A 14,188-nucleotide genomic window follows, 5' to 3' on the forward strand; every position below is an offset into this window, starting at 1 on the left:
TGTTCAAAGACTTGGCTTTTTAGATAGTTCATGTCCCTCTTTTCATCAGAAATTTTGCTCATACCTTCCTAGACCAAAATGTATTCTCCTCATTCCATCTCTGATACTCTTTTTAGCAAAGCTGGAAGTAGGTATCTCTGCACTCTGCACACCTTCCTCATCTCACAGTATCTCCTAAGCTCATTCTTGTTTGGTTTGGCCTTCACCCTTTCCTTGAATTCTATCTGCTTAATATCACCAATGACTTCCATGTAGTCAGTCCAGTGATCTCAGTTATCAACTTTCTAGACCTCTTGTTTGATAGTTAAATCACTCCCTCCTTCCTGAAATATTCTTTAGTGCCATCTGGCACATATCCTTCTGTACGGATACTTTAAGTGTTTAAGGAGAGTTCCTGAAAATAGATTCTGGCACACAAGAGTCCTCCACTTTTTTTCCTACCTCACGAGTTCTTTCTCAAGAGGAGAAGAGTCTTCCTCTTCTCGATTTTTAAATTTTGGTGTCCAGGTCAAATCTTGGGCTCACTTTTTATTCTAATTACACTTACCCTGTAGGTTATATTGTCTAGTGCCATGGCTTTAGATATCATTTATATGCTGATGAATCTCAAGTAATCACCTGCTGGATTTTAGATGCAAATATCTACTGGCTACATGGCATTTCCCATTGCATGCCTATTAGGAAACTTAAATTCAGTATGTCCAAAATTAACAGAAAAAGTGCATCTCTTAGCTTCCCAGTAGGATCATTTGTTCCAAGGAGAGAATGTTATCACAAGAACTATAAAATTCTACTACTGTAGAAATATCCTTGACCTTCATGAACCAAGACAGAGCTCCTTATTGAATAACATGACTCTTGACTGTGGTAAGAGAATGATCTCTCCAAAGACAGAGTCATCAAATTCTGTACAGATAAGGACTCCATATACATTTTTAGAATATACTAGGCTATCTTCAATGGCCACATATTTCATGACCTGAGGACAGGAGCGAAATTACTTACCTCAGAGAAAATTAACAGAGAGCCAATCAGTGTAAAAGGCGGTATTAATATGGTGCAGAGAAATAGTCCTAGAAATCCATATTCATTTAGATCCGTAGCAACTATTGAGAAGATAGTGATCTAAAAAAAAATAGCGGTCTAATTTCACTCAAGTGTAACAAATCTGAATTTTAGGATGTTTTCCAAGAGGGTGGGAATTCATCTTGTAAATGTTCTTATTTTCAGTGTTCGCCTCATAAGGCAGTACAACCACCATGGTTATTTTTTCTTTGCAACATAAGATTGTGTCAAAATTCAATATTGGATTGACTATGACATTTTTAGGACACAAATTCAACATGCATGCAAATCATTTGGATTCTTGCTGAAACTCAGATTCTGACAAAAGGGCTATTTATTGCACATTGCTCTGCATTTCACAGTAGGTCATTGGCACCTGTTTGGCTGTTAGACATGCCAGCTACTCATTCTCGTAGCTGTATAGTTTTTCTTTGACCAGATGTGAAAGAATTAAATAATTCTGCCTTCAGAAAATGTGTTGTTTCCATTTCTCTGCCCCTATAAATGATGGTCTACATAAATCCTTACTTATTGACACTCTTAGTCTTTAAGGAAAGATTCTGAAAAGTATAAATGTGGTTTAAAATTATGTGAATTCAAAATTTTAATGGTTAATAACAGATTATTTTTCAAAAAGATGGTGACAGTCTATGTTCTGATGAACCATGAATGGGTGCGCATGTTACGCCACCTCACTGACACTGGGTGCTATAATTAATCATTGCAGGTGTCCTTGTTTTATTGCTGATATTAGGTGACTAGCTGTATAAGTTTACTGTGTACTGTAATATTGGCCATTGGCTTTTAGTAATTTGTCCTTCCTGTGCTTATATTTTTTACTGGGCATTTTTAAAAGAATGGCATGGTGTTTCCTTAATTCATGCAATTTTTCCTCTGTTAGTTTGACAGCTGCTTATAGTGAACCATCACCGCAATCTGAAATAAATCATACTGAACTATCTTCTTTATAAAATTTATTTTGGGTTTATTTTGTTATCTTTTTATTTAGAGAAATTTATTTTCCAGATTATCAATGTTTTTCTTTTTTGCTCTATCTTTCTTAGCTTTTGTTACTAAAGTTACGCTTACTTCATAAAAGGAACTATTACGCTTTGTGGATTTTTAAATATAAATATATTATAACCATGATTCCCAAAGTTATGCAATTTTCATCCATGTTTAACAGAATTCAGTGGCCCATACTAGTGCTTTTATAGCATTTAAATTTTTTTCTTAAATTCTTTAATTTATTTCTTGGTCAGATTAATTTCATCCTTAAATGGTTCTCCTTTCCACCCCCAGCTTTATTGAGATATAATTGACATATAACATTGTGTAAGCTTAAGATGTACAATATCATGATTTGATACACATATATATTGTGAAATGATTACCAAAATAAGGTTAGTTAACACATCCTCAATCTTACACAATTACCTTTTTTTGTTGTTTCATGAAAGCATTTAAGATTTACACTCTTAACAACTTGCAAGTGCATAATACAATATTGTTAACTATAATCCTGGTGCTGTACATTATATCCCAATAACTTATTTATCTAATAACTGGAAGTTTATACCCTTTAGTCAATATCTCTCCATTTCCCTCACCCACAGCCCCTGGTAAACAGCATTCTTTTCTGTTTCTTTTTTTTTTTTCTTTTCTGTTTTTTTGGGGTAGCTGTTTTAGATTCCATATATATAGAAATCATACAGTATCTGTCTTTTTCTATCTGACTTATTTCACTTAGCCTAATCTCCTCAAAGTTAATCCTACAAGGGGCAGGATTTCTTTCTTTTTATGGCTGAATAATGTTCCTTTGTATGTATATACTACATTTTTTTTAATCTATTCATCTGTCAGTGAACACTTAGGTTGTTTCCATGTCTTGACTGCAATGAATAATGCTGCAATAAATATGGGGTGCATGTATCTTTATGAGATAGTGATTTCATTTCCTTCAGATAAATACCCAGAAGTGGAATTGCGGGATCATATAGTTATTCTATTTTTTTCTTTAGTTTTTGAGGACCCACCATACTGTTTTCCATAGTGGCTATACCAATGTACATTCCCCTAGTGGTGTAAAGGATTCCCTTTTCTCCACACCCTTGCCAACATTTCTTATCTCTCGTCTTTTTTGATGATAGTCTTTCTAACAGGCATGAGGTGATATCTCATTGTGCTTTTGATCTGCATTTCCCTGATGATGGTCATATTGAACTTGTCTTCACATACCTGTTGGCCATTTGGATGTATTCTTTGGAAACATGTCTATCTAGATCCTTTATCCATTTCAAAATCAGATGACGATGACGATGATGATGATGAAGATGATGCTGCTGCTGCTGATGATGATTTTGCTATTGAGTTATATGAGTTCCTTACATGTCTTGAATATTAAGCCCTTACCAGATATATGGTTTATAAGTATTTTCCCCATTTCATAGGTGGCCCTGTCATTTTGTTGATTGTTTTGTTTGCTATGCAGAAGCTTTTTATTTTTATTTTTTATTTTTATTTTTTTTTTTTTTAAGCATAAATCTCATCATGTCATTTCCAGTGGATTCTCATTACATCTGGGGAGCATCTAACCCCCTTACATGGCCTGCAAGGCCCCTCATCACATGGCCCCATCTGCCTCCTTAGCCTATGCAGAAGCTTTTTAGTTTGATATTGTCCTTCTTGTTGATTGTGCCTTTAAAATACATATTCTTAAACTTATTTAAAAATGATTTAAAAATCAAACAATATGTACTGTCTGCATACTTACAATTAAGAAGAAAAATGACCAAATACCACTATTTTTCCTCCCATTGCGAAAAATGAATGAAATCACATATGTCAAGAAAATCAGAGATGAGACGTATCCAATACTACACAAGATCTGAAAATAGAAATATTAAGGTTGGATAAGGTAAACACTGTCTAGGAAAGCATTTATACTTAAACCTTAACCTTCCAAACTATGCTATAATGAAGGTAATTTGGAGTCCTTTAGTTTAAGGTTAAAAATGTCTCTGCATTTGTGAAATATAGCCTAATAAAACTATCTTGTAATTTTTACCACTTACCTGAACTAACAGATTTTGAATTATAAATATAATCTCATCTGGGCTAAAAACATAATCCATTATTTGCATTAGAAGGAGGATCAAGAAGTAGAGTGGAATATCCACCAGCGCCTGGCCAAACCAATAAGCAGAAGGGTAGAGGCCTGAAATCCGTAGCTGCGAGTGAGCTTTTTTCTGGAAAAGAAAAGGAAGAATCATCAAAAGTGCTGAAGAGTTAAGACTTGAGAAGTTGCAAATATGTGGTCACAAAATCATTCATTTTTTTTTGTGTGTGTGTGTGTCCCTTTCACATATTGTGCTGATTTAGTAAATGACACTGTCACTGGCCTCACTCCAGGGGGATTGATGGTGCTCCAAACTACATGGTGATTTCATTTTCCAAAGGAAAAATGCGCTAATAGAACAAGTTCATATTCTATCACAGAATGACTGGATGTTGCTTCAATAAGATTCCTGCTCTTTTCTTTGTAAAGTTACTCTTCCTTTTGGCACTAATGGAGACTTGCAAATTGTACAAAGATTCAAAAGATGTAGGTCTACAAATTTCCTGTAAGATTCTTCAAATTTATGCTGGATGTAAACAGCCCGTTTATAATTGGCATTTTATTTTAGGTCTAAGAAATGATCTTCTGATAAGTCAATTTCATGACCAACTCTTTAGGTTGGCATAAGAAGATGTCTGTTATGAGATAAAAATAAGACACTTATTGTCTTGAAGTGAACCACATTTTTCATTATTATGTATGAAAACTAGTAAGTAGATTTTGATATTGTGACCCACTCTATGCTATATGGTTGCGATGACTGTCTTAACACAGGGTTTTAATATTACTTCAACTTTCCTAACAGTTGACGTTTCCTAACAGACATGCAAACGTGATGAAAATTTTAAATCTAAAGTTGAGTCTATTATAAAGACATCCAGGAAAAAAGTTAGGATGGAGAGTACCTGGGAAAAAAGCAGGAAAGAGAATGATAGTGAGGGTGTGCTAGAGAACTGGATATTTTCTGTTCATTAATGTGTTCAATATATGTTTACTGAGCATACCATGTGCTTTGTGTTGGTCGTGGGGCTCTTGTGGAGTTTAAGTACAGGGGACAACAGTGGTAAAGGCTGTATGTGAATAATTACAGTAGTAGCTACATAATTAAAATTGTTAAAATTAAAATTTAAGAAGTATAAATAAGATAAAGGTCCTATGAGAGATGAACTGTAATTAGGGGATCCATAAAGGAAGGTTCCCTTTTCAAGGGCCTGAGTTAGGTCTAAGTGGTGAGTAGGAGTCACACAGGTGACAGGTAGGGAGCTCTGCAGGCAGAGAGCACAGAAGAGAAGACCTTTAGTGGGTGGAGTTGATGCTCTCGGGAAACTGGACAGAAGCCAGCACGGCTGGACACAGTTACAGAGGGGATAGTGGTGTCATAGCAAAGTGAGGAGACAGCCAGCTCTTTCTAGGCTACAGCAAGGATTTCATTCTCACTTTTTGGTTTGTCAAAAAACCATTTAGGGACTTAGGCAGGTAATCCGCATGGTCAGATGAGTGTTTTTAAGTAATTGCACTGTCCCACTGTGTGGAGAATAGATAAGGAGATGACTAATAAGGATCCATAGTGAGCAATTAGGGAGGTTGATGTGCTTGTCCAGAAGAGAGATGACAGTGGCTCTGACTAGGGTGTCGTAGGAAAGACGGAAGAATGTGCAAAGACTCTAGACATATTTCAGAAGCAGATTCCATGACTTCAGTATTAGCTGGCTACAGAGTTTAAGGAGAAAGAGGTATCGATATGGAGCTGCCAGTTAAATTTGAATTTTAGATAAATATCTTTAAAAAAAAGTTTTAGTACAAGTATGTTCCAATCGAATGAAGCTAAAATGAACCTTGAGAGGGGCCATGTCTTTCAACAATAAGCCAAAGTGCTGTGGTGAGTAGGCTTGGATCATTTAACTGAGCAACTTCACCACCATCTTAAATCGAAAACTGTCATGAGAGAGGTGTTGTGGTGATGTCAGAGGGTCATGGCTATCAATAAAAGTCCAAGTGATCAACTAGATGAAAGCTGCCATCCCCTGTTAACTGATGATATACCTCCTAGGCTGTCTTTCTTGAGGTCTCACATTTGTTTAAGAAAAATAGTGTGTTCTTCATATTTGCCAACCTTTAATTAAAATGCTCGATGATGCATTGTTCCAAGCATGTAAATTAGGTGTATCACCTAATTTAAATATACAGTCGTAACATGGAGAAGGGGTCTCTGAGTAATAAGAACATGTGAGGACTTTGTTAACTCTTCTTACTTTATAGTCGCCGATGCTGCTCATCGCAATGTAAGGAGTAAAACAGGCTGCCACAGGTATCCAGAAGAAGGCGTTACTCAGGTACCCATGCTCATAAAACATGTGCTCCTGAAATCATGCAGAACACATGAGCTGTTGGCAGTTGGACGAATGGTTCATTTGTGCTTAATCTTAACTAAATCATTCAAATTCTCGAATTGGTCCAAACACCCAGAACACTTCCCAGAGTCCCATCTGCAACTTCTTACCCACATTCTTTCAATCGTGTGTTGCAGCCACCTGAGCATTTTGAACATGTATCCGGATTCACAATGAATGAGAAACTCCGCTGAGTTGCATGCATTGGCTATGGTCCCACAGTTGATAACTCATGTGACAAGCATGGCACCTCTGCTCTCTGACTTTATGATGGTCACATTTAGCTGATGTTTGAATAGACAATGGAGTTGGTGGACTGTCAGTGGAAGAGCTATTTTGCTACTCTTGGAAATTGGTGCCAAATCAGTTCAGTTCAACATTTACAAAGAATCATTCCTCTGGCTCAATGAGATGCATAAGGAGCAAGTTCAAATGCCTGCAGACACCTGGCTGGGAGCACTGTTCTTGGCTATCCAAGATCATTCAGTAGCCTCTTCAAATACAATAGCTAGGGAAACAGCAGCACCTCTACCTGCTGCAGTTTTCTTAGATGTATAATAATAATCATACCGCCTATCTTAAAGTCTTATTAGGACATTTAAACATAATAATAAATGTAAATCATGTGGTCAGTGTTCTGAGGACCTAAATTTAACTTGGGACCTCATGTGAACAGGGATGCAGTTGTTTCTGCTCAAGAGATTTCCAGAGGAAGGATTACTCTGATGTGGTTTGAGAGGACAATGCCGTGAAGCACTATGGAGACTGTGGGGCAGCCCCTGCTGCACCCCAAATCTCTATAGCTTTCCAACAGCATGTGAGAAGCACTCACTCAACAGTTCTTACAGCTCTTTCTGAAGAGGCGAAGAGGTTAACACAGGGGCAGAAATTGTTAAATGACCTGCACCATGGCCACATCAAACAGCGAACAAGGGGAAGTGGAGAGAGCTTGACAGTGAGGGCATCTCTGTAGCAGGTGAAGGGAAATTCTGCTCTGCACCATTGAGTGCATCTTCAACTATGCAAGGCCCTGGGGTCAAAGCTAAACTTCCCCCAAGAGAATCACGCAGGTCACCACATACACAGAAGCTATGGGAGGCAGATACAACTAGAGAGTGCAGGTGTCTCCAGAGCACCATTTTTTCCTGTCTTAATCTCTCCTACCTTCTCTCTGCTTCCAGCCCCAGCAGAGTTTTACTCTGAAGGGAGAAAAAAGGAGGGCGGGGAGTCCAGAGAAAAGTCACTCTCTCCTTTCTACTCCAAGATGTTAGACTAGAAAAGGGGGGAAGAGAGGGCAAAGCCCTCTACTGCCCACTCGCCCGTTTCCACCTCTGTTAGGCCACAAGTCAGCCCTGTAGGAGTTTGAAGTGGATGGGAAATTGAAGTTTTGGACATCCCTGGAGTAATTCTTAGTAACAAAGAGTGACAAAGCTGAAGGGAATGCCTACATTGTCATTTCAAGAAGGTGGAGGGAGATTCAAGATGGCAAGATGATAGAGTTGCACACCCTCTCCCCACTGTGGAGATTCTCAGGATCTGAGCAGGCCTGGCCAACTGTATTTTAAATAAGAACTGTTTCTAGTTCTAATTCAGCCTATCCTCTCATCTAGTCAAAGCTAAACATTCTTTAATAGAAACTCGATGCACTCCCAAGAAAAATAATACGAATAGCAATAGTGATAATGAGTGCAACTTATTGAGTGCCTGTGATTTTCTATGTTAATGTGCCTTATTGCTCATCTTTACAGTAACTCAGTCAACTGAACCTGGTGCTCACATGGTCTTATTTACTTCTTTTTTTATATTAATTTATTTTTTATTGGTGTTCAATTTGCCAACATATAGAATAACACCCAGTGCTCATCCCTTCAAGTGCCCACCTCAGTGCCCATCACCCAGTCACCCCCACCCCCCACCCACCTCCCCTTCCATCACCCCTAGTTCACTTCCCAGAGATAGGAGGTCTTATTTACTTCTTAAGAAAACCTTGTGGGCCCCTAGGTGGCTCAGTGGTTGAGTGTCTGCCTTTGGCTCAGGGCATGATCCAGGGGTCCCAGGATCAAGTCTGCATCAGGCTTCCCACAGGGAGCCTGCTTCTCCCTTTGCCTGTGTCTCTGCCTCTCTCTGTGTGTGTCTCTCATGAATAAATAAATAAAATCTTAAAAAAAAAAGAAAACTTTGTGATGAAGTTTTTATCTGTACTTTTTTTTCCTGTGGATTGCCGAACCAAGGTCTACAAAAGGTCCAGTTGTTAAGAAGACCACACTGTCTGGCCTTTAAGCCTCTGGCTGTTTCAAGGAGGTCCCATTACTTACTGCCACAGATGGTGACAGATCTAAGATGAAAAGCTGTCAGTTCTTTTTCCCAACTAATTGCATTTTCTGCTGTTTCACTGACCCCAAGTCATCCAATTCAGGTTATAATGTTTCATCATCATTGCTAGATAGTGCATGTATGTATCTACCCATAAATATAAACTATATGTATGTAAAACGTACATTTATTCAAGGATGAGTTCACAAAAATAACATGATGTTATTTAAGCATTTCAAGTGTCTTCGTGAAAACTCGTTAGGGCTCAGGATAAGTGAAATAATATTATACTTACTTCAGGGGCATCTGGCTGGCTCAGTGGGTTAAGCATCTGACTCTGGATTTCAGCCCAGGTCATGATCTCAGGGTTGTGGGGTCAAGCCCCATTTCAAGCCCTGCGTTGGGCTCTGCGCTGGGCATGGATTCTCTCTCTCCCACTCCCGTGGCCCTTCGCTCACTCTAAAAAAATTATACTTACTTCAAAATATGTGCTTCTGTCAGTCTGAATATGTTCTGAAGAATTAAAAATTCCAAGTAACCCATTGCTGATGATATCCATGAGGACAGGAAAGCAATTTAGCCTTTTGGTATTACAGGCTATAGAGAATCTGTGATCCTAAAATACAACAAATAGGCATTTTAAGTCCTCAGAAAGCAAATTCAAAATTTAATGAAAGAATACAGTAGAAAATCATTCAAATTATTGACAATACAGGAAGGCTAAAGCATTGGATGTGATTAACATCACTGTCACTCATATTATTTGATTAATTCCCACTATATCACAAGGAATCCAGTATTTTGGTCTTTACTGACCGTAGCATCAGCCATGTGGCTATTTATGCCTAAACACTCACAAAACAAAATGCCTCAGATGATTTTTAGCAGCAAGGCCATAAAACACAAAGCAACGTCTCTTTAACATGGCAGTAGGCTTTCTTTCAAAATGTGACATATGCATTTTACACATTAAGAATGTGTGGATACTTGGAAGCAGAAGGCAGGCAGCTATTGTAATGAAAGCATAGGTTTTCACAAATACTGAGCTTGTAGTAGCAGTGTTGTGTGTAAAATCTCCTGAAAATGGCATTTAAAAATCATTTCATAGTATATGTAAGTCAAGTTATTATGCTGCACACTTTAAACTTATACAGTGCTGTCTGTTAATCGTATCTTAACAAAACTGGGGGAAAACATATGGTAAAAAAATGTTACATACATCTCTCTCTCTCTCTCTCTATATATATATATATATATACATATATAACAACATCTCTTTATATATATAAACATGTATAAAAATATATATAATGTATATATTATATATTTTATAATATATAATATTTATATATATAAATATACATATTTATATATATAAAACATATGACATGCATATACACATATGTAACATGATTACTTTTTGCCCAAATAAAGAGAATATAAGTGAGTTATTATTTGGGCATGCATTTTTACAATCCAGAATAAATCACCTGAGTTGTATCTAACTATGTAAGGCAATATTTATTGATATTAAAAGTGCCATTTTTTAAAACTATTTTTCTGGGAGCACCTCGGTGGCTCAGTGGTTGAGCGTCTGCCTTTAGCTCAAGTCGTGATTCCGGGGTCCTGGGATCAAGTTCTGCATCAGGCTCCCTGCAGGGAGCCTGCTTCTCCCTCTGCTTATTTCTCTGTCTCCTCACTGTGTATCTCTCATGAATAAAAATATCTAAAAAAATAAAAAATAAAAAACCCTATTCTTCTGAGCATACTGGAAACTAACCTGATAAAGACATACCAAGAATTAGTTTGATCAAAAGTAATTTCTGATTTTATGATTGGCACAGAAATTATTTCTGAAAATTAACTCTGACAAGTTGCAAATGGTCAAGGTTTGTAACACTTACCTGCTCTGATTTATACATAGAATACTGTCTTGTCATCTTTTTTCATTTGTCTACACTGGGGATCTCTCCCCAAACTCCCTCACAGTGTAGGCAGGTAATATACATGGGTGAAGCAGTGTGGAGATAGAGAAACCTGGCAAGTAAAGTCCAAGTCTAAACTGGGCAACTCCCAAAATTGGCATATGGAGGGATTTTTCAACAGAAGCAGAAATATAAATTTTTTATAAGAAATACATCAATCTTAAATATTGCCAAATAAGGCAGTCCTTCTCAAACTTTAGGGAGCATACTAATCTCCTGCAGATTTTATGAAAGTGCAGATACTCAGTAGGACTGGAGTGGGGGCTGAGAGTCTTCATTCCTAGCAATGATCCACTGATATTGATTCATGAACCACAAGTTGTAGGAAACTAAGTTTTTTAATATCAGATAGAGGAGCATAAAGATTTATCTGAAGATTTGACTCATTTGTGTAAAGTTTAGCAAGAAAAAAGACTTGAACTGTTCTCTCATAAAAAATTTATGCAAATCCACTGTAAAAAAAATTAAGAACTAATTTTTTTGGTAATGGAGCTACAGTTCCCAGTAGGTATTTATCAGATATATTATTAGAGGATTTGTCAAAATGTAATTTGAAGTGAAATCCAATTGAGAAAAAGATTTAAATGAATGATTCATAATAGTGCATGCAATTTAATAAGGAATGAAATCCAACAGCATTTCATTATATGTTTTTGTAATGTATTGGAGACTGTGGGCAAATAATTGTAGTATAGCTTCTCCTCTAAAAATGAGAGATATCCCATCTGTTTGTGTTAAATTGGCCTTTTATGTCAATTATTAGGTATTATTCAAATGGTGTTCACAACCCATCTTTGGTGAGATGCAACTATCAGAGCCCAACATACCTTGTCATCACCTGACACAGTGATGGCACCATTGTATGAAGGCTCATTTGGGCCATTTCTAATTCCAAAGGCATCCACTTCCAAAGCTATGTTCTGTTGCCTCAGTGAATGTATAAAGTTATCAATGCTTGACCCTACAGAGAAGGTAAAAATCAAAAGAAGAGCAAAGTAAAACAATGGTCAAGTAATATATTTTTTAAAAACTAAAATAAAATAAAATAGTGTCACCCAAAGCATATCACAATAAGAACTGTCTAAGGATTGCTTTAGAAAGGCAGAATTGACGCTATGATACCAAAATCCACTCTGATATCACAGATAGGACAAGATTACTTTACCGAGAGCCTAGCCACTCACATATAATTTCTGTTAGTGTAGAAATACTACTTAAAATTAACATTATAATCCTTAAAGATAGTAATAATCTATTTTCTTAGAAATTTGGGCCAGATTTTTTTCCAGAGCCCAAGACTGCATAATACTTAAAAAATATTGTGGGAAGACCTCAGAGATATAGATTTATCTTACTAAATGCCCTTTTGTTGCTTGGTGCCATAAGCTTCAGGATTTAAGTAAGTTTGCAACATGCGTTTCTAAAATAAACTCCCCAATCTTGAACTTTTTATTTTAAAATTAATTTCCTACTTGGCCTCCTGTGCGTTTTCTACAACACACAGGATTTATTTTTCCCCTCATGGTTTATATTGTCTGGGGAATCTCTCTATAAGAGCAATACTGGAAAGTTATATTTTAGCTGTACTTTTACCTGTTTTATTGATGACCAGTAAGTGGGTCAGAGGAGCTTGAGGTGGCTGTCCCGGCGAGAGGAAATACATAGTAGGAGTCAGTCCCCAAGAATAACTTTTTTGATATAACTCATAGAAGAGATGTTCCAAAAGCTGAGGGCAAAGGCTAATGCCAAAAAGCAATAATCTACATGGAGGAAAATGTAAAAGAAAGAAACTCATCTATAGCAACTTTTGTAGATTTTTCAGTTGGAGTAGATAATGGGTATCATAAAAGAAAGAAATCTTACACACTAACCCAAATATAGAAATCATGCTTTCTCCCCCGTTTCTTCTAACGTGAAGTGGTTCCTATGTCTCTATGCTGGGACCTTCTCTCTAAATGCCTCTCCCCCATCCTCCCTTCCTCATTTTGGAAATGTCACTCAGGCTCATGATGTTGGCTGGGTACGACTCTTCAATCTCTCTCTGATTCCCACTTCTTTCCTCTGTTTCCATCTCACATGTCTTCCTTTTTCTGGCATATCACCAACACTCAGATGTACTACACTTTGAAACTCTTACCCCTACGGTTCCCAATTTCTATAAATCACATTTTCTCATTCACTCAAGTTCCAAGGGCCAATCACTTTCCACTCATCCAGCTGTTTTAAGTCCCTCTTCCAAATGGTTGGAAATTTCTATCATATCATCATTGTTATGTGCCTAAAACCCTTTCCTCTTTTACTTTTCAAGTCAGGACCTTAATTATCTCTTTCCTGACCTTTTTCAATATTGTCCTCAATGACCATTTTCCTTATCTCCAGAGTCTACTGCTTCTAAACCATCTTTGCACTGTTGCCCAATTATGTACAATTTGGCAATCTGTTTATTTTTTTATTTGAAAGAGAGAGAGTGAGAGTGACTGCAGGTGGAGAGAGGTGCAGAGAGAGAGAAATCTCCAAGCAGACTCCCTGCTGAGCATAGGGTCTGGCATGGGGCTCGATCTCATGACCCTGAGATCATGACCTGAGCTGAAATATAGAGTCAGATGCCCAACTGACTGAGCCACCCAGGTGCCTCCCTGGCAATCTATTCTAATTATGTCGATCACCTTTTCAAATAAAAATCCAATATTCCTTATTATTCATAAAGCCTAAACTCTTCAGCTGTACATAATATATTATCAAAATTATTTCTACTTTTCCATGTACTTTGTTATAATTCACTGAAATGGATAACAGCTCTTCTGACTTTTCATGTATCTCCAAACTCAGTATTGCCCCTCTGCCTGAATTTCCATCCTCCTTTCTTTCCTGCTACATTTTTCTATACCAGACTCCATTTCTCCCTCATACAAAATTGTTTTTCTGATGCCCATATTGGTACATAATCTTTCTCATACTGAATGTTCTGGTCGACAATATTGTCTAATCTTATGCCATGGTTTTTAGTGTACTTCTCATCACCCTCAAGAGCCAAATCTCATGTCTGATTTATTTCGATACATGTTACAGATATTTAACATGGAGTGCTGTGCAGAGGTGCTAACAAATATGTTTTAATGAATGAGTCCTGGCTGGAGAGCAGGGTTTTCGCAAAGAGGTGTGACTCAATGAAGAGCCCAAAACTAGCGGGAAATGCGTGAACCAGGAAGCAAGTTCCAGGCAGTGACATGAAGCCTTGGCTTAGACACAGCCTGGCACAAAATAACTTGGACAAAGAGGATAGGATGTTTTGGGGATTGGATCCAAATGTTAACTTC

At 37.3% G+C, this 14,188-nt stretch overlaps 1 protein-coding gene across 1 annotated transcript in view; it reads right to left on the bottom strand.

The window, feature by feature from the left end:
- ABCA9 (ATP binding cassette subfamily A member 9) overlaps positions 1-14,188 on the bottom strand; it is a 61,075-nt gene that overhangs the window by 17,216 nt on the left and 29,671 nt on the right. Inside the window, exons 22-28 of the mRNA XM_041725468.1 lie at positions 12,465-12,631; positions 11,699-11,832; positions 9,365-9,502; positions 6,436-6,543; positions 4,140-4,313; positions 3,839-3,952; positions 1,006-1,125 (exon numbers count right to left, since the gene is read on the bottom strand). Of these exons, the coding sequence (XP_041581402.1) occupies positions 1,006-1,125; positions 3,839-3,952; positions 4,140-4,313; positions 6,436-6,543; positions 9,365-9,502; positions 11,699-11,832; positions 12,465-12,631 (955 nt within the window). The remainder of the gene's footprint in view (positions 1-1,005; positions 1,126-3,838; positions 3,953-4,139; positions 4,314-6,435; positions 6,544-9,364; positions 9,503-11,698; positions 11,833-12,464; positions 12,632-14,188) is intronic.

This window comes from Vulpes lagopus, chromosome 12 (assembly GCF_018345385.1).
Source record: "Vulpes lagopus strain Blue_001 chromosome 12, ASM1834538v1, whole genome shotgun sequence".
Classification (NCBI taxonomy): Eukaryota; Metazoa; Chordata; class Mammalia; order Carnivora; family Canidae; genus Vulpes; species Vulpes lagopus.